The 25896-nt window shown below is 34.0% G+C and overlaps 1 protein-coding gene and 1 long non-coding RNA gene across 3 annotated transcripts in view; both read right to left on the bottom strand.

Moving 5' to 3' along the window:
• Nucleotides 1–5280: 5280 nt before the first annotated feature.
• Nucleotides 5281–25896, bottom strand: part of LOC125061731 (kinesin-like protein Klp68D) — a 66594-nt gene continuing 45978 nt past the window's right edge. For both annotated transcript variants that reach the window (XM_047667308.1, XM_047667307.1), the window contains 7 exons: nucleotides 12138–12302; nucleotides 11395–11531; nucleotides 9838–9999; nucleotides 8833–9154; nucleotides 7937–8164; nucleotides 7102–7312; nucleotides 5281–5811 (listed from right to left, as the gene is read on the bottom strand). In XM_047667308.1, coding sequence (XP_047523264.1) covers nucleotides 5704–5811; nucleotides 7102–7312; nucleotides 7937–8164; nucleotides 8833–9154; nucleotides 9838–9999; nucleotides 11395–11531; nucleotides 12138–12302 — 1333 coding nt within the window. In that variant the 3' untranslated portion in view covers nucleotides 5281–5703. The remainder of the gene's footprint in view (nucleotides 5812–7101; nucleotides 7313–7936; nucleotides 8165–8832; nucleotides 9155–9837; nucleotides 10000–11394; nucleotides 11532–12137; nucleotides 12303–25896) is intronic.
• Nucleotides 13907–14476, bottom strand: LOC125061734. Its single transcript, XR_007119073.1, has 2 exons — nucleotides 14284–14476; nucleotides 13907–14066 (listed from the first exon to the last, which is right to left on the bottom strand). It is a non-coding gene; the product is annotated as an uncharacterized LOC125061734 (long non-coding RNA).

The raw sequence follows: 25896 nt of genomic DNA on the forward strand, positions 1-25896 counted from the left end.
AAAAGTAAGTTTAATCCACTAAATATATCAAACTTTTAGAGATACCATACTATTTTTTTTTAATTTGCCGCGCTATTTCGTTATCTTCTTTCACTAGCCAGACTCTACAAACCTAATCATTCCTCTATAGTATATATCCAATTATGGTTATGGCCGTTGGCAGCTATGAATGTAGCCATCGTATCCGTCAATGTGAGAAGATATATTATTGACATATTAACAAACTTCCTGACTAAGTTACTCTTTTTCAGTTTAGTTGTCTTAAAGTCGGTTTGCGGACCACAGTTTAACGTGGGAACGTCGTAACAAATCATTGATGAAATTATTGCATACTTTTATGAATAACATTGAACCATTTAAATTGAATAACTATTTTGTATGGATACAATGGAGTGAATCCTCGGACGCATAGTCCAATCGAGTGGAAGAGAGATAGATGCAGCGCAAGCGTACAATCAGCGTAACGGGCCAATGATCATGCTTTATCGTGCCGGCGTTCATCGATTTATTAGACATTGTCACGTCAAAAGAGTTTTCAGGTTCTAATTGGAAATTCTACAATAACATTTTATTTATTTTTAAATGTAAATGCTCATAAAGTAATCTTATTAATTATGAAAAAACTGTCAAATGTTAAATGTCAAATTTTTAAAATTAAATTTATATAAACAAAAATTAACCAAATAAGCTAATTGTATATGATGGCAACATTGGGTTACCTACCTAACTACTTAATTAAATATGTAAGAATTTTTTTTATTAGAGAAGCATAAGACAGCTAAAGATTACAGAACATTCAATTGTATGAAGTAAAACTGAAGAGGATTTATTAAGTGTTCGTGGGTTACGGAATCCATGGACAAAGTCTAATGGATTTATATTTTTATCTGCGCTGTGCTACTAATGTACTTCAAAGAAAAATATCTTATTATGACATCTACAAGTCTTATGTCACTGTCCAACCTATAGGTATTGTAACTAAAGCTGGCGGCTTCAACACATTTACACTTTGTGCTTGTGTAGTGTCTGTGAATAAGCGCGAGACGTGATGTCAAACTGAAATCTATATATCTATATATATAAAAACGAAATGGTGTTCGTTTGAGGCTCTTTCACGCTTAAACCACTGATCGTATCGACATGAAACTACCACCATTAGATGCGAAATTTTTAGATGGTTTATGGCTATTTATTTATTAAATTTCAACGTTCCTTCATTTTTTTATTGCTGTTTTACTTTTATGAAAATTTATCCATTGGGACTTCACCGCGGAAACATTCGGGGAGGCTTCCTAGAACCTCTAAACGTCAACATCTGTTAAAAACTCGATTTTCGAAATATTTCAATTTTCTTAGCGGGAAGTTAAAAAGAAGAATAATAAAAATATCAAAAAAAATAAAATAATGAAACATAAAATTTATTTTAATTCGTCCAGCAAAGCGGGCGCGAAACGGCTAGTACAATCATAAATACATCATGAATAGACTGTCCGTCGTGTATGAGTGGACTAAAATGTATAGCATGGCAAAAAAATCATATTTTGTATGTGAAATTGCATTAGTGTGAGTACTGTGAACCCGCCAGCTTTCGATAGCCGACCTATACCCTAATCCATTCCTGGTTGAAAATATGCTGAATCTTTTGCGGATTGAAATAGTAGAGGAACTAGAGTTAGGATTTGTTACCTTCTATTGTTAACGTAAATTTATACTCGTCGTTGTAACTAAATTAAAATGCTTACAGTAAAAAACTTATGAATATTAATGATTAAAATAAAATAAATAAAAAAGAGGTAGTTTAAGTATTACGTAAGCACTATGGGGACGGAGTCTTTGATTTTCTTAATAATACTGATGACGTCAACTGTAATTATTGAAGTGAAACTTGTTACTAGGCGCATGAGGGTAAATTTTTTACGTATTAATAATAATATTAGCGTCACGAAGATGTGCAGCGTTTAGTAGTTACATACAACGTTCTAAGCGTTAGATGACAATTCTGTCGCATAACGTCTAGTGCAGTAAACGCAGATTTTTGAAGTGAAACTTCTTTATCGGGGTTGGAAAAAAATTTAGTGTAACATTTTTCGGTTACGCGTCACATGTTTCGGTTACGCGTCACATTTGACCGTTACGCGCGTCTTTTTCTCGTCCCTACCACGGTTGATTCGAAGAGATTCTAAACCATAAATAACAAAAATTTATAATAACTATAACAATGATACTAAAAATTATATTACAATTTATGAAATTCTGTAATAATCTTAGTGGTAATAAGGTAAAATGAAATAATTGTATTATTTGTACTTAAGTCTGTGATATTAAAAGCCTTTTGTTAAACTTTATCTAATTTAACTTTATTTAACCAATTTCTGTAAAGTTTATTTATAAAAAATAAAAAAGGTCAAAAAAAAGTTTCACTTCTAACGTGTGTACACTAGTACACGCACATTTTTTTTTTGTCAGCTTTGCTTACTTTTGCTGACAAAAGGAAGGGGGGATAAATTGCATGTAATTTTTTTTCGTAATACTTGAACGGCTTAATTGGGGAGTAAAGGTTATCTGACCATTAAATAAAACAAAAGTACATATGGAATTAAAAATATTTATTAGTGAGTATAAGCGTGTACGCGGCACATCTGACTAGCGGTTTCCAAATATATATCACATGATTTATTTTTCCAATGATAAAATTAAAAACGGTTCTCAAATTTTTAATACTAATTTAACTATCACCTTACGGCACAAGCCACAGGAGCTAACAAAATAAAATTAATGCTCCATTGCGGTAAATTTTAAAATTACACAATAACATAAGCTTTTTATCGTAATCAAAAATTGTGCGAACGTAAGCCACTACCTATATATTATATACTATATCTATTATTTTGATAACCAAATAATTTATTTACATTAACTTTGTATACAAGAATCATTGACTAGAAACCATAAACGTTAACAAAACGAAAAATCGATACTATTTTTCAGGAACATCACTATTTACCGATATTGACATTAGGACATGGAATGGACAGTTTCCATCTTTGGTAACGCATTTGAACGACACTATCACAATTATTAAATTTTACACAATGGAATTTCCGAGGTTTTTCAGGAAATATCGGAAAACCTAATAACACAAATATTGTTGTATGGAAAATGTTAGGTTTTCCGATTTACGCTGTCATGTGACGTAAGAGAGAATTTTCAAATATTACAACACTACAATAAACTAATATCACTCGCCGCGAACCCAAGTCCGAAGCAATAAATAAAATTTACTAAAATCAATAACGATAAAATATTATACAAAATAAACCTAAATAATGATAAAAATTCAGTTATCTGTAAAACAAATGACAGTCAGGCTATTTTGAAATAGGGCTTCATACATAGCACTTGGCGACCAGGTGTCACAACCAGTCACACAATTGATGTAACGTTTTATAATCTGTGTACATGAAATGTCAACGCAACGTTTGTGACAGGCATAATTCACAGTCGAAAATTAGCGCTAAAAGTGACTCCGTAAGTCAAAAAAGTATTTGACACAAGGAGGTCGTAGTTACCTATCTGCCAAGAGCCTATCTGTCTGATGTTGACGCCTAGTCTTATTTCTGAATAGCCTAAAACGTCAAAATTCGTATGAAATGTCTGAGCCTTTATCCATATTGTGATTAAAAAACAAAATTCATCTAATTAAAAACAACTTTGCGTATGAATACTGGAAATTCAGTGAGATCGTTACGTCACGTGGCTCGTGACAAATTATTAAATACTATTAATATATATTTACATCGACGCATGCGTTCGCATATGACACAAATTAAAATATATTAATTTATTAAAAGACAATTTTGTGCGGCTGAGAGAGACCAAAACATCTTTTTTAATATTTTCTCTCAGCTAAAGTGTCATATTTCCCCCCCCCCTATCACCATTTATCAATATCTGAGTGGCAAGTTTGACTTGAAGGTCTGCCAACAAATTCCTAGAGAAAAGGAGTTTGACAGATCTATGTGACGATGTCATTCTTATACACTATTTAAAGTTCGGGCCTAAAACAGTGTCAAATTTCAAAAAAATACTTTTTGCTTTGAAACTATGAACTGATGGTTTTTACATAGCAAAACAAAAAGGTTAAATATAAATAACGTCCACATGACCTTCAAGTGGCCACAATGATGACAAATGACATCTGTCAAACTTGACACATCTCATGAGCTATATATTCATCGCAGTGATTCTAAGCCAAGCATTCGTTACATTATCGTATAAAAACGGCAAACACAAAACCGATATTTCGAGATGCGAGCCGTTCCGTTTTAAAGAAAACCTTACAAAATTTTGCGAACTGAATTTTTTAAAATATTTTTTAACATTCATAGTCCTACCTACCTCTCCTGTAGAATGATTCTACAAATGCAAAGGAAGATTGAAAATACCTACCCACATTTACACACATTTTTATGGAATTCGAATTTCAAAAAACCGATAAACGAGTTCCCGAAAATGACCATCGAGAATGGCTTCATAGTGTTGTAATAGCAAACTCATTTCCAAATATCGGTTATCGATTGAAACATATTTTTTATTTTATATAACTTCACATATTAGTATATTTCTGTAGACGTTTAGAACTCCAAAATTTACTCAGATTTTTTTTTTGTTACGGCAAGGTATAGTTTAGAAATAGTTCGCAAAATTTGTATCTCTCAGTATTATTTTGATTGCCACAAAAGACAATTCAACTTATTCTAGACGGCAACCCTGTTTTGATTTCCATAAAGTTATCGGAACGGTATCATCAGACAGTCGACGTAAAATAAATTTCTCATAAAAAAAAATTTGAATAAAAAATTAATGTTTCGCTCACAAGTTGTTATATGAGAAATTTATTTAAGAATTAACTTAACCGCTTATAAAACTTTAGGACACATCTCTTATAGTTTTCCGCCAAAATAGTTTGACATTTTTGACAGCATTGAATTGCATTTGTCAATATTTTTATGACTTTTACACATATAATATGCAAAACTGTTTTCTCATACAAATTTATTTAGCGTTGTAATTTTAAAGAAACAAATGTAATAGAATTCATAATTTTGTTTAGATTTTTGTATTAAAACAGATTAAATTAACCACAGATAAATAATAATTCTATATAAATATTGACAATTGCAAAATCCCCTTATTCTGAACTAAAATAGGGTCTATTCAATAGAATTTAGAAAAAGGCAATGATTCTAGAAATGCAAATAAACGTATGCGAACTGCGAAGACATTTACACACAATTCTATGTAATTCAAATTTCAAAAAACCGGTAAACGAGTTCACGAAAATGACCATAGAGAAACTCTATGGCTACATAGTGCTGTATTTGATAACCGATTTTCAAATATCGGTAATCGATTGCAATTTATAACTTCATAATTAATAAATAATGTAATTTAGGTACTATTAACTAATATTAATTTAGAGTAGATTAATTAATATACAGATTTTTTCACATTATTTTTCTTTTTTTTGTCGAAAACATCGACCTTCCGCTCAAAATATTAACTCCATTTCGCTAAATTCTATTGGAATAGTCACCGTCTCTGTCTATCACAGCATAAACACCATTTGAGAGAAAGAGACGAGTGATACATGTATCTCGTATAAGCAGATAAGCCCAATGTTAAGGCTTATGTATAAAGGGTCTACCGCACACCAGCGGTACCAAGTCTATGTAATGCGGATGGTGGTCTAGGCTTTCCGCTGACGCGACGTGTTTCCGGTACTTCCTTTTTAACTGGAACCTCCACTGACTGAAATTATAATACATATATAATTAATACACTTAATAAACGCAAATGTAATATATTTTTTACTTAGAGGGATTTTTGATCAGTGAGAGAACAGATTCACAGATAATAATCATTTGATATTAAAATATTGTCATATTAAGACCATATACCTGGTAACTTTATTGTATTTGAAGGAAAAAATTTTTAGTTCAATAAAAATAACTATGTATAGTAGAAAATGAGGGTTGATCGAAGAGGGGTGACAATTAGGGTTGTATGTATTTTTGTATGCTGTATCATAAAAAATAAAAACAATTTTTTTTTGGGATGGACACCCCTTGTCACTTAGGGGTTTGAAGTGCAAATGGACTTTGTATCCGGCTAATAAATAAATTAAAAAAAAAATTAGGGGTTTGAAAGATAGAAAGAAGCCGATTCTCAGACATACCGAATATAAAAATCGGTCACATCGGAGGAGTATGAGAACGAACATTGTGTCCGAGAATTTTATATATTAAATTATGTAAATTAAATGGCGAAGTATAGGAACTTTAGAAAAACTAAGGCACGGCACAAAAAAGGAATCGCTAATTTTGACACATTATTCATAGAGTACATTCCTACAGACTCTCCGATATTAATTCATTATATTCGACTGTCACTTTGACAGATGACAATAACTATTGACTATACTCAGATTTTTAATTCCGTAGAATTCTGACATTTCATAAATGTTGCTACTAAAAAAGTTCTCCACAATATGTAATATAAAATGCTACATATTGTTTATGTTTTACCTACAAAAAGGTAAATCTTAATATTTACTTTTAATCTAATTCAAAAGTAACAAATATTTCAATTTCACGAACAATATATCGAATTAACTTTAATTACTTTATTTTATTCTTTACCTGGCAACACTGTCTACTAATAAAACCAGGTTTAGTTTTTTGCTTCAAACATAATGTTTGTATAGAGTCAGACCTTGACTCGTATTCAAATGTGCCCGGCCAAAAAGGTTTGTAATCTCTGAAACGTCAAAAAATTATGGCTGTCAGAATTCTACGGAATTAAAAATCAGAGTATTATGACATCTTAAAGAGTGTTGCCACTTGAAGTAATCAGTTCCAATAGTTGCGGAATATTTTCATCGCTTTTTGGGACGCTAATAAACAATGATAATAGCAACACTAAATTCTAGACCAGGGATACCCAACGTTTGGCCCCCAGTTCTCCTCAAAATATTGCATACACTCTTGACCTCTTTTCTCAAACACAAACTGATCTTTTTGAAGTAGGTTAAAAAAGTACCTTATTCATGGGTACCTTATTAAAAGGCACCTTGGTGATGGTGGTCTGGGGCCTCTGCGGGGGGTAGTTCCGCACTGTGGATGGCAGGGGTATGGGCCGTAAGTCCAGTAAATTCTCAGAACGACGTCTTGGGGTATTGGTGTCGGTCGCTGAGTGGGGTCTTCTCGCACCTGGGGTCGCTACTGGACGGACTGATAGGGGCTCGGCGCCGCTGGAAAATGGGGTTAAATGTTATGATATGGGACTCAAAACAACACCGCGTTCTAGATTGTCTATGGACGACGGTCAGCATAAAAAAGTGCGTGAGTACAAAGTACACATGTCAGAAGTGAAACTTCTTTGGCAAACTAATTTTTAAGTCTTGTTCATATTTATAGAAATCTAAAACTTTAGATTTCCGAGACTTAGAGGAAAAAAGGAAGATATGTTAGGAATTTAATGAATTTAATTGTCATTGAAATATTAAGTGTCGATAATTAATACAAATTATTAATTTATTTTTATAATTTATTTCTTATATAATAAAAAGATGTGGCATTTTAATTCACAATTCGTCATCTGAGATTTCAATAAATTATTTTGCATATAATGTAAAATACAAATATTTCATAAATTCTCTTTACGAAATTTTAATTTTAAAAATAGAATTTCTATAAGGTAATTCGCCTTCTCACTCTCTCTTAATCGGTCTCAATCGCTCTTTCCTTCTCACTCTCTCTCTCCCTTTTATTCGACAAAAACGCTGCACATCTTCGTGACGTTTCCGTAAAAAATCACCATCATGCGCCTAAAGAAGTTTCACTTCAAAAATAAAAAAAACTAGCAAAAAAATTACCTCTGAGGCAGCTCCCAGCCATCAGCATCATCATTATATCTAAGCCTCATGACGGTGGGTCTGCCCGCATCTGGAACGAAGCTGTCGGCCAACAAAAGCCGACGCCGCAACTCCGCTATCAACGCCGCCTGCAGAGCCTCCTGCTCGCGTCTCTCGGAGTCGTGGGCTTCCCTTTGTTCTACCATCTCTTCGCGCAATGAGGCGTATTTCGCGAGGCACCGCTTTAACCTGATAACCATAGAGTAAAGAGTAGGACTTCCATTCCTCCAGAAATACCAGGATTTTCATTCGTTGAAAATAAAAAAATAAAAAATCAGTGGCGCTACCTATTTAGGTCTGGGCCTCAGATTTCTGTATCTGTTACATGATTGTCAATCTAATAGGCAAGTAGGTGATCAGCCTTCTGTGCCTGACACATGTCGACTTCTTGGGTCTAAGGGAGCGTTCAAGTATTACGTCACGCAATTTTTGGATTATATTCATAACCCCCCCCCCCCCCCATGTAACGCGCTGTAACGTTTTTCTGTACCGAATAGTAAAACGTTTCGTGACCACCCAGTGACTCTTTATACCTAAATGTTACCATTATGTGGTGTAAAGTACTCGAAAGTCGAAAATAATATTAACAATAACGCGTAATTCAATCCCCGCCCCGCATCGTAACGTTTTACAAAAGGACCCCCCCCCCCAAAATTCGTTACGTAATACTTGAACGCTCCCTAAGGCTGGTTTCCTCACGATGTTTTCCTTCACCGTTCGAGCGAATGTTAGATGCGCACATAGAAAGAAAGTCCATTGGTGCACAGCCGGGGATCGAACCTACGACCTCAGGGATGAGAGTCACACCCTAAAGCCACAAGGCAAACACTGCTGTTAGTTGGAAATATTTTTTTTACCTTTGGGTTTTGTGATCAACCTCCTGTTGAAGAGTTGTGAACGTATTCGTAACTATCGCCGTCGTCTCTTCTTCCAAATCTATCTTCTGCTGCATCTCTATCTCCCTCTTCTTCCTCTCTGTTATCTCCATGTGCCTCTGTTGGAGGATAACTTGGCTTTCATTCAAGTTGTTGAGGAGATCTTTCCCCCCACCACCCTGGACTAATCGGTCTTCTAACGCCTGGATTTGCTGCTCCAGTTCTTCCGTTTTCGTTTTCTCTTGTTCTATCGTTGATTCTGCTAGAATGTGCTCGCTTTTCAGACTGGCTGTTTCTTCCTCAGCTGGAATTTTGAAGTTATTACTTTAAAAGAGAGTTACAGGCCTGCAGTTTGAAGTAAAAATTATTTAGATATACAAATTATAAAGTTTATTAAAAACCTTTTTGGTACTAAAATCTACAGATTACAACAATCAATAGTTATAACATTCTATGCTCAATGCAAAGAGCATTGTTCATTAGCAATAAGTTTAATATATCTCTTTGTCAGTCAATTCAATGAATTTCCCGATCGGTCCTTGGGTACGTCAACAGTAATTATTTACTTTTTTACACATATTACCCACACATTGTCTATGCTTGAAAACGAAATGCGTTTTCGAGGATTCCTACAAAAAATCATACGTTCTTTTTGAGAGCTTGACTTACTTTTGCTGACAAAAGGAGGGGGGGGATATTTTGCAGAGATTTACCCCTTACGTAATACTTGACCGCTCCCCAAGGACGGTTTTCTTAAAAAATTGATAAAATTATATTAATTTAATGTTTTACATAACAAATTGTTATTACAAGCCGACGCGACGCGCCTCTCCACTGCGCCCCGCAGTCCACCCCGAGACACTGACACAGCAATTCGTGCTGGGATAGGGCCTTTTTGACGAATACTTAAATGACCCTAAACCTTGGGATTGATTTGCTACAGTTCAAACAATTTATATGACTCAAAACTTGTCGATTAATACTTACACTCCTGAGGTGTGGCCTTGGTGCGTATTCGTGGTGGTTTTTTCCGTTTATCAATCGCTTTTCGTTGCTCGATGAGAGACCGTAGTCTTTCGATTTCCGCCTGATATTCCCGTAGTTTGGCATCTTTCGGATCTTCATTGCGGACTGGTTTGTTCTTGATTGCTGCAAATATTTGGAAATAACCTTGGAACTTCTCACTATCATCATTGGACGCTGGTTTAGACATAGACCATAACATTTATTACCACGAAACACATAGTAGCGTAACAATAGGGTGGCAGGGCTGGCAAAATGCCACGGGCCCCGAAGCCAAGAGATATTATGTTCTATGGATGAATGTGAAGTCCCCAATACGCATTGGGCTAGAGTGGGGACTACAGACCATTCCCTCTCACCTAAGAGATGGCCATTAGTGGGACATATACAACATGTACGATGAAAATCTCGAGGATTATTAAAATTAAACTGAGTACCATTAAAAGAATTTCGGGTCCCAAATGGTATAATTACGCCACTGGAAAAAAAATTATGGAAAAAAAGGAATAAGGTACATATTAAGTGTGTAATGTGTGTGTGTTGTTGTTGTGGCCCTGGCTCAGCATTATGCTGTGGAGCAGATGTGATTTCATTTCTAAATAATGGATTTTTTTGCCTCTTCACAAATTGCTGTTAACGGGTTTATATGCTGCAGGACCGTCTTTGTGAGAGGCTGGTGCCTATAATTGATTTTTTTAATGCTACAAGAAGCAAATGGGCAGGTGGCTCATGTGTTGTTAAGTGATACACCCATGGACACTCTCAGTGCCAGAGGGCTAGGGAGTGCGTTGCCGGCCTTTTAAGAATTGGTTACACCACTTAGTGGTGGTGCGCGGCAAAAACTGCCTTATAAAACGCTTAGTTGTGGAACGACGGACATCGAGGTGATACTGGTTGGCTTTCGTATTCTGCCTCGACGTCCGATGATGAATCTCAGCTGCAGGTATTACTCCGAACAAAAGGAGCACTGAAGACTGTAGAAGAGTTCCATCGCGGACAGAAAATATACAAAGAGATGACTACATACTATGATTATACTAAAGCATCAGTGGTTGTGGGTGTGTGAATATGTGTATGGGTGTGTGAAAGAAATATTATTGTAAGTCAGTGCTGAGAATCTCTATATCAATTTTCTATTATTTTTATAACTGCTTGCAAAGGGGGCTCATTTGATGTTAAGTGATACCTTGGACATTCAACGCCAGAGAACGCGAGTCCTGGTACGCTCTTTGAAGGACCCTAAGTCGAATTGATTCAATAATACCTACTTGAGGGTAATTTTACATTAGTGGTGCGAGACAAAAAGTTCTCTCATTAAAATTTTAATTAAAACAGCCAGACGTAGGTACTCTCTTCAACTGTTACATAGCAATTAACATTTCATTATTTCGCTTATTTAACGCGGGTTAATAGAGAGTAAAAATAAAATCCTCTATTATTTAAAGCACCCCGATAACCCAAGAATCTTTCATTTTGGTCCTTCGAGCCGGAATTGTGTTTTAATTTGAAAAGAAATATTACCTTTAGCTCTGTGGGCATATCTTAGCGTAGTTACAGTCTCGTCGTAGTTGTATGATGCTGGACCAATATTCGCTATCATAATTGTCTTACTATTCCCACCTAGAGAATCTTGCAGGATTCGAGTCAGCTTCGAATCCCTGAAAAAAAAATACATAAAGCTAGCACAATATCGTAGAGATAAAAAAGTTTTAAGGATAGCAAACGAACAGGTTGTAGCGGCACTTTATTATTGTAGGGAATCTCTGAGAGATAAATTCAAGGAAATTAATATACTTACCTTTCTCTCGCAATATATTTATGAAAATATTATGTATGTATATTGTATATGTTTACATAAATACTCGGAACAAACGCAGGCTGCAATTTCCCCGTACTAGACTATCTAAAGTTAGTTATTCTTTTTTGGGACAAGGGATACTTTTCTTTAATAAAATCCCAGAGGCTCTTTTATCTCTTATTTAAATTTAAGAAATGTATTAAAGAAAAGCTGTGTGGGACTAGTGCTAGACAGGCTCCTTCTAATTAATTTGCGATATTTGTTTTAAAATAAGTGTTGTATGATGATTTGCTATTTTAAAAGAGTACCGAGTTTTTTACGCCGGCTTTTTCTCTCGGCCTACAACCTATGTCTTCTTTGCCGATGGATGATGTCCACTGATTAAAATTTAATGACGTGGAGTAAGGGATACCTGTATCTTATATTCCATAATAAACATATTTTTTTTATTAACTTAACAGCTTACCTATAAGGCACATGCGGGCTGTTCTCAGCAAGGGCGGATATGACATTCCCCAGCGATGATAGGGCTTGGTTGATTCTAGCCGCCTCTCGGAGACGATCAGCTGATGCGCCAGTCTTGCGTTGACGCTCGCTACCAGCCAGATCCACCAGGTTCAGTTTACCCACTCTGAAAATCACGTCAAAAACACAATTAATTTTACGGAGTAAAATATATTTTTGGATACTTTTAAGTATTTATTAAATGTATAACTATGATTACAAAATATAGTCTAAATCATTATAGTTAGTTGGTAATTTTTGTTTTGCAAAATTTAAGGTTTATTAATAATTAGTATGATTTAAAAAAAATCTTTCAGTTAAGGAAAAGTAATATGTTACTTTTTGAGCTTTTGAATCGTTTTATTGTATTATAATTTGGTATTTATTAAATGTATAACTACGATTACAAAATATAGTCTAAATCATAAAGGTTAATAATTATTGTTTATCTTAATAGAAAATTAATGATTTATTATTATAATATTTATTTCATAAACACTTTTAATTTTACGGAATAATAATATATAATTTATTGAACGAAATGTGGGTTTTATAATAAATACTATAGTATTTAATAAATACTTTAAAATCAAACCAAATTTAAAAAGAAATATCTAAATGATAATAGTTAATCATTATCTTAGGAGGAAATTAAAGGATTATTTATTTTAAATGAATGTCTGCAAGATAGGCGATAAAAATTAGAAAAAAAAATTAGATAAAACGGAGTTATAAATAATTAGTTATAACAAATTATACAAAAAAAAAAAAATGTTACTGCACGTTCTATATAGATAGTATAAACTCTTCATTATTTTTTGTTCACCAACATCGTTTTTATAACCACAAAACTGGGCCACAAGTTTCCATAGCAACTTAAAATGTCACAGGGTTACCTTGCAATAGCATTTCGATATCAATATTAAGTTTCAAACACTTTCTGGGGGCCTACCATGAACTCTTATTGCGAGCCTATTGACAACCTACAACTGAGATGCATCGCTAATTCGCACCATGACATCGAAAAAACGATACAGTTTAGGTTCCCACGTGACCTTAGCGATTATCAGATTTCGTTCGTTCAATTTGTATGAAAATCCGTACCATGACCGCTCGGCTGAACCGAAATTTGACAGTTGCGCCTTCCAACTATGACAGGATAAGCGATTCTAAAAAAGTTACTTTTTGTTCAACTTTTTTGTATCGAAATGTCCAAATAATAGTTTAGAACCTATAAAATTCAATATTTGTATTAAAACTTGTTAATAAAGTTAAAATAATAAGATTTATCTACTATGGCTAATATATGAAAAAAAATATAATTTTTATATTTTGGGGTATTTTGAGTTTAGAGAGTGTGATAATAAATAAATTATTAAAATATCGACGGAGATGAGAAACAAGACGGCAATGCCCTTCTACCGACTTCGTAGATATTGAGTTTATAATTTATTATAGATTAACTACTTTGACTCATTGAAGATTTCAGTGTACCTACAAATAATTGCACATGGTTCAATAATATTCAATTAATTATTTAGGCATGTCTAACAAAAACATAATTCCTCAATATATCATATTTACAATAAATAATAATGCCATATCACTAGTAGATATTTATTATAGTTAAATTTTTCCTCATTATGTTCATGAATTGTATTATTCTCCTCTGCTTTTTATTTAAAAAAACGGAGGTGTTTCTCAAATTTATAATGTGTAAATAATAAGCCATTTGAAAGTATTACAATAACAGTATTTATTTAGTTAGGATGACTCCATCAAGATAGAAAAATCTTGTCTTGTCTTGAATCAGGCAATGTTCAATTGGATATAAACATATATTCATTTATATATTTCCTTCTCTCAATTCAGCGAGTTTGTCAGGTTTAAGCTGTAAAGACAATAGAATTATTCATATTATATGAATTAGTTAACGTATAAATTGAATTTGTAAAATATTAAGGAATCAATTTTTATCATTATTTACTTGATGATTTTCGATTCGTTGATTCGTTGATTGTAATATCTTATGCAAAGAGTTTAATATCAGCAATTCACTTCGATATAGATATTTATTTATAATAAACCAATTTTTGAACAATACTTACCCCATCATATTATTTTATAAGTTAAACAACTTGTAAAACTATATTTATGAAACCGAAATTTTGTAAACACCAAATATATTGAAAGCTCCTGTCAAAATTTGAAGGAAACGTTTAAAAATAATAAGTGTAAACTGCACAGCACCAGAAAACTTTAAATTTAAAATATATCAAAAGAATAGTTTTATATTAAATAAATATATATTAAGACATAATAGCTTATTGTAATTGATGAATTATTTAAAATAATTTTATATTTTATTTATTTTTATAGAAACATCTGTCGAAGTAAGTTTGACAGTTAAATTTCAAAACTTACATAGAAACCTCAAATAAAATTATCGTTCTTTCATTCGGTCTTGCGATGCAAATGCGTTTCAGCTTATAGGCGGTCATGGTACGAACTAATGCGATTGACTTTAGGTACCTAAACTCAACTGCATCTCAACTGGATTGTTTTAAGAAAGTTCATGGTAGGCCCCCAGTTATATTAAAATCGTTGGACTGAAAAGTTCGTAGTGTGGCACATAGATGGCGCTACTATCAAATTAATATGACTTTTAGTTAGTGTATAAATTTAAACTGAGGGGCCTCATAGCCTAGCGGTCTTATTAAGTGGCAGCTGGTTGCCCTCACCGGTACCCCTGTACCGGGTTCGATTCCCGGTTCGAGGGCAAGTTTTAAATTAATTTAAATTTGTTCTCGGCCTTTGGGAGGGTTGTGCGGTACTGGGTGGGTGCTGTGCGGTGCTTAAACCGTACATGGAGGAGACGGTCGAATTAAAAAAAAAAAAAGACAAGCACGAATTATAAACAATCCTATACTTGACGCTGGCTAATGTACAAACCGTGCCAGAGCCATAAAAAAAATTGAACTGTCATCGTGAATAATTCGAAGTAATGCAGAATTTCAATCTCTTCAATATTTCCATTACATCTTGCACTTTTGCCTGGAGGAGTTCTTAGTTTTGTTAGCGCAGCGATTTCCTAAATAGGAGTTTTAGCAGCCGGACTCTTAAACATTTATATGACATTCGATTCATAGACATTAACGTACAATAATATGTGAAAGAATTAAATGTTATACAATTATTTCCGAACCAATTTGGATTATGGTCCTTCAAGAAAAGAGCGTACCAAAAAAGGTCGGCAAAGCTTGCGAGCCGGCAATGTATCCATTGTCGGTATAACTTAATATCTGAGTCTCATATCCGTTTGCCCTCTATAAAAACATGATCAAATCTATGAAGCCAAGAACCAAAGTCAGCCTACTGTTATGCAAACCATTCAAGTGTGAATGGCCGTTGGTTAAGCGTTTTCATTGAAACTTCCGTTAGGGTCCAAACAAGGACAAATTGGGGACAAATATATGACATTGTATCAAACAAAAACCCTTCCTGCATACATTTAAAACTATCAAGTATTACGTCACGCAATTTTTGGAGATTATAGCCCCCCCGTGTAACGCGCCGTAACTTTTTTCTGTACTCAAGGACTGTACCAAGTATAGAAAAACGTTTCGTGACCACCTAGTGACTTTATACCTAAAACATACCATTATGTGGTGTAAAGTACTGGAAAGTCGAAAACAATAACGCGCAATTCAATCCCCGCCCAGCATCGTAATGTTTTACAAAAGAACCCCCCCTCCCCCCCAAATTCGTTACGTAATACTTGAACGCTCCCTAAGTAACCGTGCTATGGTTTGTTTTCTTAGCTGTCCAGGGATATACAGAATTTAAGCAATATTTGCTCCTTCCAAACATTTTGTGCAAAACTTTACGATTTAAAAAAAGTAACGGAGGGTATTTCCTACTAAAGGACAAATCTTCGTTTCAAATTTTGTATTATTAATTAGCTATTAATTACTTAAGATGGTGTAATGGTTGCAGCTTCTAAACATTGTGTAAAATAATCTTGGTGATTAAAAAGAGTGGCGGAGAGTTTATTGCCAGTTCTTCTCGTCCGTTCTACTCCCTAGATTTGAGAACTGGCAGTAAATGTAAAATTAGCATTTAGCATTTAATATGTATTTCTTTATTACACGCTTTATATTAGCTTCACCTGTATGTATGTATGTAACCGACTCCTTCGGACTCGATTTTAACCCACATTAAACGGACAGATTTAATTCAAACTTTGTACACTTATAAATAATCAGCGACAATATAATAATTTCATAGGTTTATCTCGAAAAAACAATGAATTTTTTTTAGTCCACAAAGCAATACGATTAAATTAAGACAACACGTATTGCTGCTAGGACTAAAAAGTGGAAAATAAATATAGTTTAAATGAACAAAAAATACTGGTATTATTGTGAAAAAGCGTGGGGCGCTCTGTGCCATATTTTTCGTCTATCGAGCAACCCACGCTGCGGTACTAAATGATATTTTGATACAAAGATACTGTTAGTTAGATCGTGCCTGGAACGGTTCTGCGATAAAATTGTTAAATATATAGGCGGCAAACCAAACTCCAAGAACGGGTCTCGCGAGGAATTGCGTCCCGGCTCGCCCATGAATATTACAGATGTAGCCAGGGCGTATTTCGCGAGACGTGTGATGAAAAATAAAAAATAAAATATGTTTATGATGGAACATAAGATACATGTATCACTTATTCCACGTCATTAAATTTCAATTTGTAGGCATCCCTACTCATCGGCAAAGAAGACAGGGTGTAGGCCGAGAGAAAAAGCAGGCGTAAAAAACTCTCGGTACTCTTTTAGAATAGCAAATCATCAAACGACACTTGTGATGTGAAGCTTAGATATAGAAAAAGTCCCTGGACACAATGGCAGGGCAGTAGAAAAGGTATTATTTAAAAAAAAAAGTAATTAATAAAAAAAATTAATGTGTGACAGGCGTCTAAATTAACAACGTAAAACGCGCTTACGTCTTCTCTGTGCTGCTCTACAGCTTAGAATCTTGGGCGCTAAGAGAGACTATGTCCAAGTATGCTTAAAATATCTTAGACTTTCGTATGCGGTCTGCATACCGTGCTGGAAGAACGCAGAAGAAAAGGAAACTTGAATTTTTCGGACACGTCTTACGTAACACCAAAAAGTACCAGCTCCTTCAACTAATCATTCAAGCCAGTGGTAGAGGGTGACCTGGCCGCATTGGCCAACGTTGGTTAAAGAATCTTAAACAGTGATTTGAATGCACCAAGTCATTGTTCAGAAGTGTGCCATCCAAAATTAAAGTAGACATGATCGCTAACCTTTGAAAGGAGATAGCAAAGTATATTGAAGGCTTTGTGTAAAATGTAACGATCGTTCTGAGAAGGAATAAATAAAATAAGTATAGTTTAAAAAAACTAAAAAACACGCTTTTTAAAACACATCAAAGTAAAGTTTTATTTTTTAGTTAATTTTTTTTCATTTCTTTTTCAGATTATTGCATTGTCATCGATCTTTGACAGGTGCGCAAAGTTTGAATAAAATCTGTCCGTTAAAAGTGGGTCAAAATCGAGTCCGAAGGAGTCGGTTACATACATACATACATACAGGTGAAGCTAATATAAAGCGTGTAAAAACCTCGGGGCTTTCGAAGCTGTCCATTGATATAACAAAACTGCATGATAATCGCCATCAGACACGGAGAACTTATAACTAATGAACGCACTTTTATTTCAAAAAGGTAGGTTTTCATTTTGGAAGTTTTTCAACCAAAACTTTCTAAAGAATATCATGAAGTTTTGTGTCATACAAACGCTACTCAATTTCGAATCGCCGTCATAGTTCTGTTTCAGTCTGGAATCAAACGGGAAAGCCCGGGATCGATTAAGGATGAACGCACTTTTAAAAACTTCAAAAAGGAAGGTTTTCATTTTGGACAACGTTTTTCAAACAAAACTTTCTAAAGAATATCATGAAGTTTTGTGTCATACAAACGCTACTCAATTTCGAATCGCCGTCATAGTTCTGTTTCAGTCTGGAATCAAACGGGAAAGCCCGGGATCGATTAAGGATGACGTCACTATCATTTGGAGCCTACATAACAAAGCAAACGGAAGCGAATTAATTACTCTGTATGAAATAAACAAAAGATTTCTAACACACGAATGCATACGTCATTGGGAAATACTCAATTAAAATTATTGAACTATTTTAATTTCATTTTTTTGTTCTAATTTCGCCTACCTTTGTATTTTTTAGCTTTTACAGCTTTCAACAGTACTGTAAAACATTATTATTTTATATTATTTTGCTTTTCTTTCTGTATGGACACCTTGAGCTGCACTCCACGTATAACTGAACGGGCACTCGTAGTGAATGTGGAATATCTATGCGTTCGAGCTGTCAAACTCGGTTACTGACGTATGACATTGACGTTTACACGTGACAATTATCATAGTAGCTACAGATATTTTTGTATAGACCATAGGGCAAACGGGCAGGTGGCTCACATGATGTTAACTGATACCATGGACACTTAATGCCAACGGGCTCGCGAGTGCGTTATCGGCCTTGTAAAACGTATTAACATTAAAACCATTAGTAGATAACTTGTGTGTCTGATGAGAAGAATTTTTTAATTCAATTAGACCCAATTATTTCTTGAGTAATTTTATATTAAAAACATGTTTTCCCCACTTAAAATATTCAAGGTGATCAATACCACCTTGTTATTTTTCTGTGTATTTTCAAGAATAGCTTTTTCCTCTGTGGACCTATCGGACAGATATATCCAAGATGTTCCTTGTTAAAAAGGGATTTATAAGCGCTATCTCGTGTTTGTTTTGTATTTGCCTTCACACCAGGTTAGTGTTAATATATCTTACATACATTTTAATATCAGCTGATGGGGCAAGTATAATAGCGGAGAAGCGTCAGTCCGCCATTTTAATTGCAGCTGACATAAGCTATCGCCATCTTTACGTATGTCAGATTGTCGCACTATTGTCTAAACGCTGTTTTGAATTTCGAACTCTTCAATTTGTTTCCGTATTCACTTGTCGCACTATTCTGTGCGCTGTTTTGAATTTCGAACTCTTCAGTTTGTTTGCGTATTGACCTGTCGCACTATTGTCTTTGCGCTGTTTTGAATTTGGAACTCTTCAGTTTGTTTCACATTGTCACACTGGTCTATGCGTTATTTTGAATTTCGAACACTTAAGTTTATTCCCGTATGTCCAGTTGTTACACTAGCTGTTTTTGAATTTTGAATTCTTTACACAGATTAATAAATACTTTGCACAGTATTACTAAATACACACAATATGTATAACGAGATCTGCAATGGCTCCATCTTGAGTGTTCAAACTGTTATGCAACTTGTCCAGCTTGCATGCCGAGTATCGACCGACTGAACTAATACGACGTAATGTACTGTATAATCCTGTTATGTCTCTGACCTAACTTTTTACCCCTAATCACTATATACATTTTACACCTAGTTGGAAGATAATACAATTAAAATAATCCTTATCGCCTTATCGCTTTCGAGCGATCTCGTCCAGGCAACCACTGTAAAGGGGACAAAATACAAACGATGAACGCAAGAAGTGCTACACAAGAGATACTTATACAAAAGTAATGGAACAAAACAAAAATATTAATAATAAATATTTAACGTTAATAATTTAATAATATTTAATATTTAGTAAGTATATTATTCAATTATTAATTAATAATAATAATAAGGTATGTTTCATAACCTTTTAAGTTTTAACTAAGTAACAATAGGTCTTTGTGAAAAAGCATTTCTAAATTTCTTTGAAAAAAATAATGAAAACTCCTTTATTTGTTTAAAAGGTCATTATGGTCATTCAAAATTCTTGCCATAGCAGCTAACTTCACGCATATTCTATTTCTTTTTACTTGTAGATTGTCTTATTCCCATCTCGCTCGCGCACGCTCGGCGCCCGGCTGGTTTTAAAACAATTCGTTAGCTGTGGGCAACTTCATACTGATAATTTTGTGTCACGGTGCGCGCGCATCGTAAAATTTCACTCTCATCAATTTTTCATAACGCGCCTAAAGTATTACTTCAAAAACTAGCTGCTTCCGAGAACTTCGTTTCGCCTTAATATGTTTTTACTTAGCCTACCTTTTAGTACATATGTACCAACATATGGAACATTTTGCTATCCCATAGACTGTTCGCTTCGAATTTGTTCTAGTCGAGTTTTGCGCTTAGCATCATATTTTGCGATCAATTTTTATTTATATAGTTATGAACATCCATGATATAATAATAAAACAATTAGAATACTATGTTATTTATATAAGTAAAATAAATTAATTTGCAAATGTTTTAAATGATTTCTAACTCGTAAATTGCTTATAAATACATAATTATCTATACTAATATTATAAAGAGGAAAGATTTGATTTTTTGTTTGTTTGTAATGAATAGGCTTCGAAACTACTGGACCGATTTCAAAAATTCTTTCACCGTTGGCAAGCTACACTATTCCCGAGTGACATAGGCTATGTTTTTTTTTTCAAAAAATTAGGGATGCTTACTAAAACTTGAATAATCTAACCCAAGGTGTAAAAAAATAAACAAATACCTTCCTTCAATCGCGTGCGCTGCGAAAACTATTAGTGATAGAACAAAATGATGTATCACAATTTTTCAGGACACATCACTATCTATAAAAAATGTCGCGACAGCATGTCGCTATCTTTTATAGTTACGTCATAATAAGCGTCCTTTTATTAATTTTTTTTTTTGTTAAAATACCACCGCTAGAAAAGGCTCTTTATTCGTACCTAGGCATTGATCCTTATCAAAATAAATACCAACGTTTCACATAAGCTACAATTTAATGGCATAACCACCAAAAAAGCATGGTGGATTGGTGTTCTCCTGCCTTTTCTCTTGAATAGTTTACTGCTATGTAATAAAACAAAAATCTTAGCCACAGCAACGCTTGGCCGAGTCTAGATAAAGGTCTATTTGCTTATACACTCAAATAATTCAGAAAAAATGTAATACAGATAAAAATTAAATTAGTTCCTTATAAAAAATCTTTATATGCGCATGATTTCTGATTCTAGCGTAAATATAGAACACACAGACCAATATAGTATCCATTGCATTGCGGTGAACACCTTTGTTTTGATTTTGTGGTTAATACAAAGTGTGGTTTCATATGCATACGTATTTATACACTACATAACATACATAACTATATGTTTAGTGTAAGAGAGACTTAGTGCAATTTTTTTAGTAAAGGCAGACATGGTGCTTTGACGGCCTATAATTCCCTTTTTCAAGTGTAAATCATATCGAGCAGAAAGACGTCCACAGGAAGTTGTTTCTTCAGATGAGATTTTAAAGGCAGTTTTTGCCGTGCAACAATATACAGTCAAAACCGTTTACGACGACATCGTTAAGAACAACATACCAGTTATATTGACCAAAATCAAAGGTCCCGGCTGAATGTATTAAGTGCTTAACAACGCCATCGGCTGTTACAACTATCGGTTTTTACGACCAAATATGAGTAGTCCCTTCGATGTCGTTATCATAGCTTTGACTGTCAAAGTTAAAAATCATTTATTCATGTAGGTAACACAATGTACACTTATGAACGTCAAAAAAGAAATATACATTAAATGCTTCTAATTTTACATTTACTGCCAGTTCTCAAATCAAGACTGTAGAACGGAAGAGAAGAACTGGCAATTAATTCTCCGCCACTCTTTTTAATCGCCATTTTTTTTGTTTTACAAAATGTTTGTAAGGAGCTGCAACCATTACACCATGTCCCATGTGACATTTTAAGTAATTAATAATAATAACATAAATTAAAAACAAAGATTTGTCTTGTCATCTATCAGCAGGAGGCATGGTGAAATAGGAGCACGCACGGTCGTACGAATTTAAGTACGACCAGTCACCACAAGCAGCACTAATATAAATTGTCATGTTTGTGTTCGATAGCGCAATAAATAAATATTGTATTCTACCACATAAATGATAGTACTTTTATACTGATAATTAAAGCAATTCGTGCAAAATTATTCCCTAACCATACCAAAATATCAAAAATGCACAACGTTAATATTCAAGTTTTCACTTCTGCCGGCACTCCCGGAGTGCAACCCGTGTTTTTTTTATTATAGATTTAGGAAATAGATAGTGGATTAGGAAAATAATTAGTCAACCTCGAATGTATAACGCAATCAATAAAAACTTCAGCCTTCACGGTGGCTACGTTCACTGAAAAACGCCTTGACTTTCCAAGGATTGGTACTCCAGACTCGCGGCAAGATCTATTCAAACTTGCCAGGCGTTTTAATTACCTAAAAAAGTCATTTATAATCTACGAGTCAGTATTAATGGCAATAGGAACAGAAAAGTGGAACTAGAAAGTTTTGTTCCACTATTGGTGCCCAAGGTACATGCAAAAAGATAATTTAGAAGGTAGATTAAGGAAACAGCAGGTATTTGGAGGCTTTTGCCTAAAAATTACTGGTATAGTACTGAATACCACTGATCGGAACATACGAATATTGTTATTTAATACTTTTTAGTAATACTCGACTACGAAGGTAGACAACATCGTAGATGGAAAGATGACATTAATAAATATAGTTTAAAAAAACTATAAAACACGCTTTTAAAGCTGTTTTATTGTCGATAGACGAAAAATATGGCACAGAGGGCACCACGCTTTTTCACAATAATACCAGTATTTTTTGTTCATTACCATTTTCAGCCTAAATTAGGAATTATTTTTCACTTTTTAGTTTGATGTGCTTTAAAAGCGTGTTTTATAGTTTTTTTAAACTATATTTATTTTCCACTTTTTAGTCCTAGCAGCAATACGTGTTGTCTCAATTTAATCGTATTGCTTTGTGGACTTAAAAAAAATTTCATTGTTTTTTCGAGATAAACCTATGAAATTATTATATTGTCGCTGATTCTTTATAAGTGTACAAAGTTTGAATTAAATCTGTCCGTTTAAAGTGGGTCAAAATCGAGTCCAAAGGAGTCGGTTACCTACATACATACATACATACAGGTGAAGCTAATATAAGGCGTGTAAAAAGGTGGCAGGAGCGACATGGATGAGGAAAGCAAGAGATAGATCTCTGTGGAGAAGAGTTGGGGAGGCCAATGCTGAAAAGCAAGACCATCAAGAAACCGGCGTCTAATAGGAAATAATATGATAAGATTTACATTTACTTTAACTAAATTTCTTTAATAACTATTTCAATAAAGGCTTTATTTATTTATTTAGTAATACTCTACGTATTATTCAATTATTTTGTGACCAGTGACGTCAATAGACGTAGTCCACCCTCATGACAAGGTCACTAGAACCTTCGTGACCAGCAAAATCAATAAATAGCGTTATAATTGGAATGCTTTAATGGTGATACTTAAGTTGATAGAACGGATTACTTCCGGACTACTACTACTTGTGTTTTTATCACTGATGAATTATTCCGTAAGAACATGGACACGATTCCACGTTCTTGGGGAGTAAAACGGTCCATGTTTATTTTCAGTGTATTTTACATTTGTTCACTACACAATTTTCAACAACAGAATGACAGGAAATGTCATATAAAAAATGTGTGCGTGTACTAGGTATACACACGTAAGAAGTGAAACTTCTTTATGACCTTATTTTTCGAAAAATGATCTACTATATGCAACTTAACGAAATTGGTTAAATAAAGTTTAGCAAAAGATTATTACAGAATTTCATTAATTGTAATAGAATTATTACTATCATTGTTATCGTTATTATATATTTTTGTAAGAAGTTTGACTTCAAAAAGCAACATGGCGCGTAACGGAAAAATGTGACGCGTAACGAAAAAATGTTACACTAAATTTTTTTCCAACCCCGATAAAGAAGTTTCACTTCAAAAAAAATAAACAAATTTCTTTAGTGCCAGTACTTTTGCGCCACCCAGTACTAAGTATTATTACATTCCTTTTCTTTCTTTGCGTGTGTGCTGTGGTTGTAATTGGCCCTGGCTCAGCATTATGCTGAGGAGCAGACTGTTCCACGGCGCTGGTCATTCTGACAGTACCACATCAACTAGTTTGCGCCTCAGTCGCAAAAAGAAAGAAAGGAATAAATAGATTTTGCTTTTACGACTTTGTACCCCGGGGCAAGCGATATCATATACATTAAATAAAAAAAAAGTTTACCTTATCAAACTATTGCAATCCATTGCAGAACTATTTTAAGAAATCAAAACGTATGATTAAGTCTGAGGTCACTGGATGAGTGTTTTGAACACGTCATTTATTCCCGACAACATCCCACGCTGATTTTACCAATTGTTCACGCTTTCGGGGTCTTAAATTGTCTTTTCTATTCTAGGTAGTCTATTATTAGTAATTATTCATCTAAATTCTTACTTTTCTGACTATAAAAGTTTCTTTTAATTTATTTGTTTCTTTTTTATATTAAACTAGCTGACCGGGCAAACGTCGTTTTACCATGTATATCATTTATAATAAAAAATAGGGGTTGGTCGTAGAGGGGTGAAAATTAGGGGTTTTATGTATTTTATTACGCTGTAGCATAAAAAAATACAAATTTATCTAAAAAATAAAAAAAAAATATTTAGGGGTGGACCCTTAACATTTAGGGGGATGAAAAAAAGATGTTGTCCGATTCTCAGACATACTCAATATGCACACAAAATTTCATGAGAATCGGTCAAGCCGTTTCGGAGGAGTTTAACTACAAACACCGCGACACGAGAATTTTTTATATTAGAAGATTTCGAAACTCAAAATATCTTTATTCATATAGGTAAACAAGTACACTAATATGAACGTCAAAAAGAAGTTAAATTAATTGTATATTTACATTTACTACCAGTTCGCAAGTCAAGGGCGTAGAGCGTAAGAAGAACTGGCAAGAAACTTTCCGCCACTCTTTTTAATCGCCAAGTATTGTCATACAAATTGTTTGAACTGGAGCAAATTAATCCCAAGGATTAGGATCATTTATATTCCTCAAATTTATAAAACGCTTTATTGATTAATTTACGTTTAACGAGGGCTTTGAATTTATTCAGTGATATTTCTCTAACTTCGCTTGGGAGTTTGTTTTAAAAACGAATACAATTTCCATATAAGGAATGGTTTATCTTCTGTGGTTGGTCGTACACTCAAATTAGTTCTATTTCGCGTATTATACTGGTCAAAATCACAATTTTACCTACTTAAAAAAACATATAAAAACACCTGTACCCGACACTTAGCATGGGCGTAAAAAAACAGGTGCCCATTGTCGCACTTTTAGATTGTCATCATGCCTTGATTGAATTTAACCCCCTTTTTATTAAATTAAGGGCCTGTTTCACAATGTACGGATAAATTCTATATAAGTTCCAAATTAGCTATTTATTACTTATTGGTAGGATAAACACTATTGTTGCGTTTCACGACTGTCAGATAGAGTTATTCGTCACATAAAGTCCATCATAAGTTGAGTCCGATGAATGTCAAATAGCACAATTTATCTTCCAAATAATTTATGTGTTGCATAGCTATTTGGTACTTTATCCATACATTGTGAAACAGACCCTAAAATTAGTAGTTGATTCTGTATTTTGATAAATAAAGAACGTTGCAACTCGACTGTCAAGACAAGAGATTTAGTTATCTGGATTTAATTCTCC

This window comes from Pieris napi, chromosome 24 (genome assembly GCF_905475465.1).
Source record: "Pieris napi chromosome 24, ilPieNapi1.2, whole genome shotgun sequence".
NCBI lineage: Eukaryota > Metazoa > Arthropoda > Insecta > Lepidoptera > Pieridae > Pieris > Pieris napi.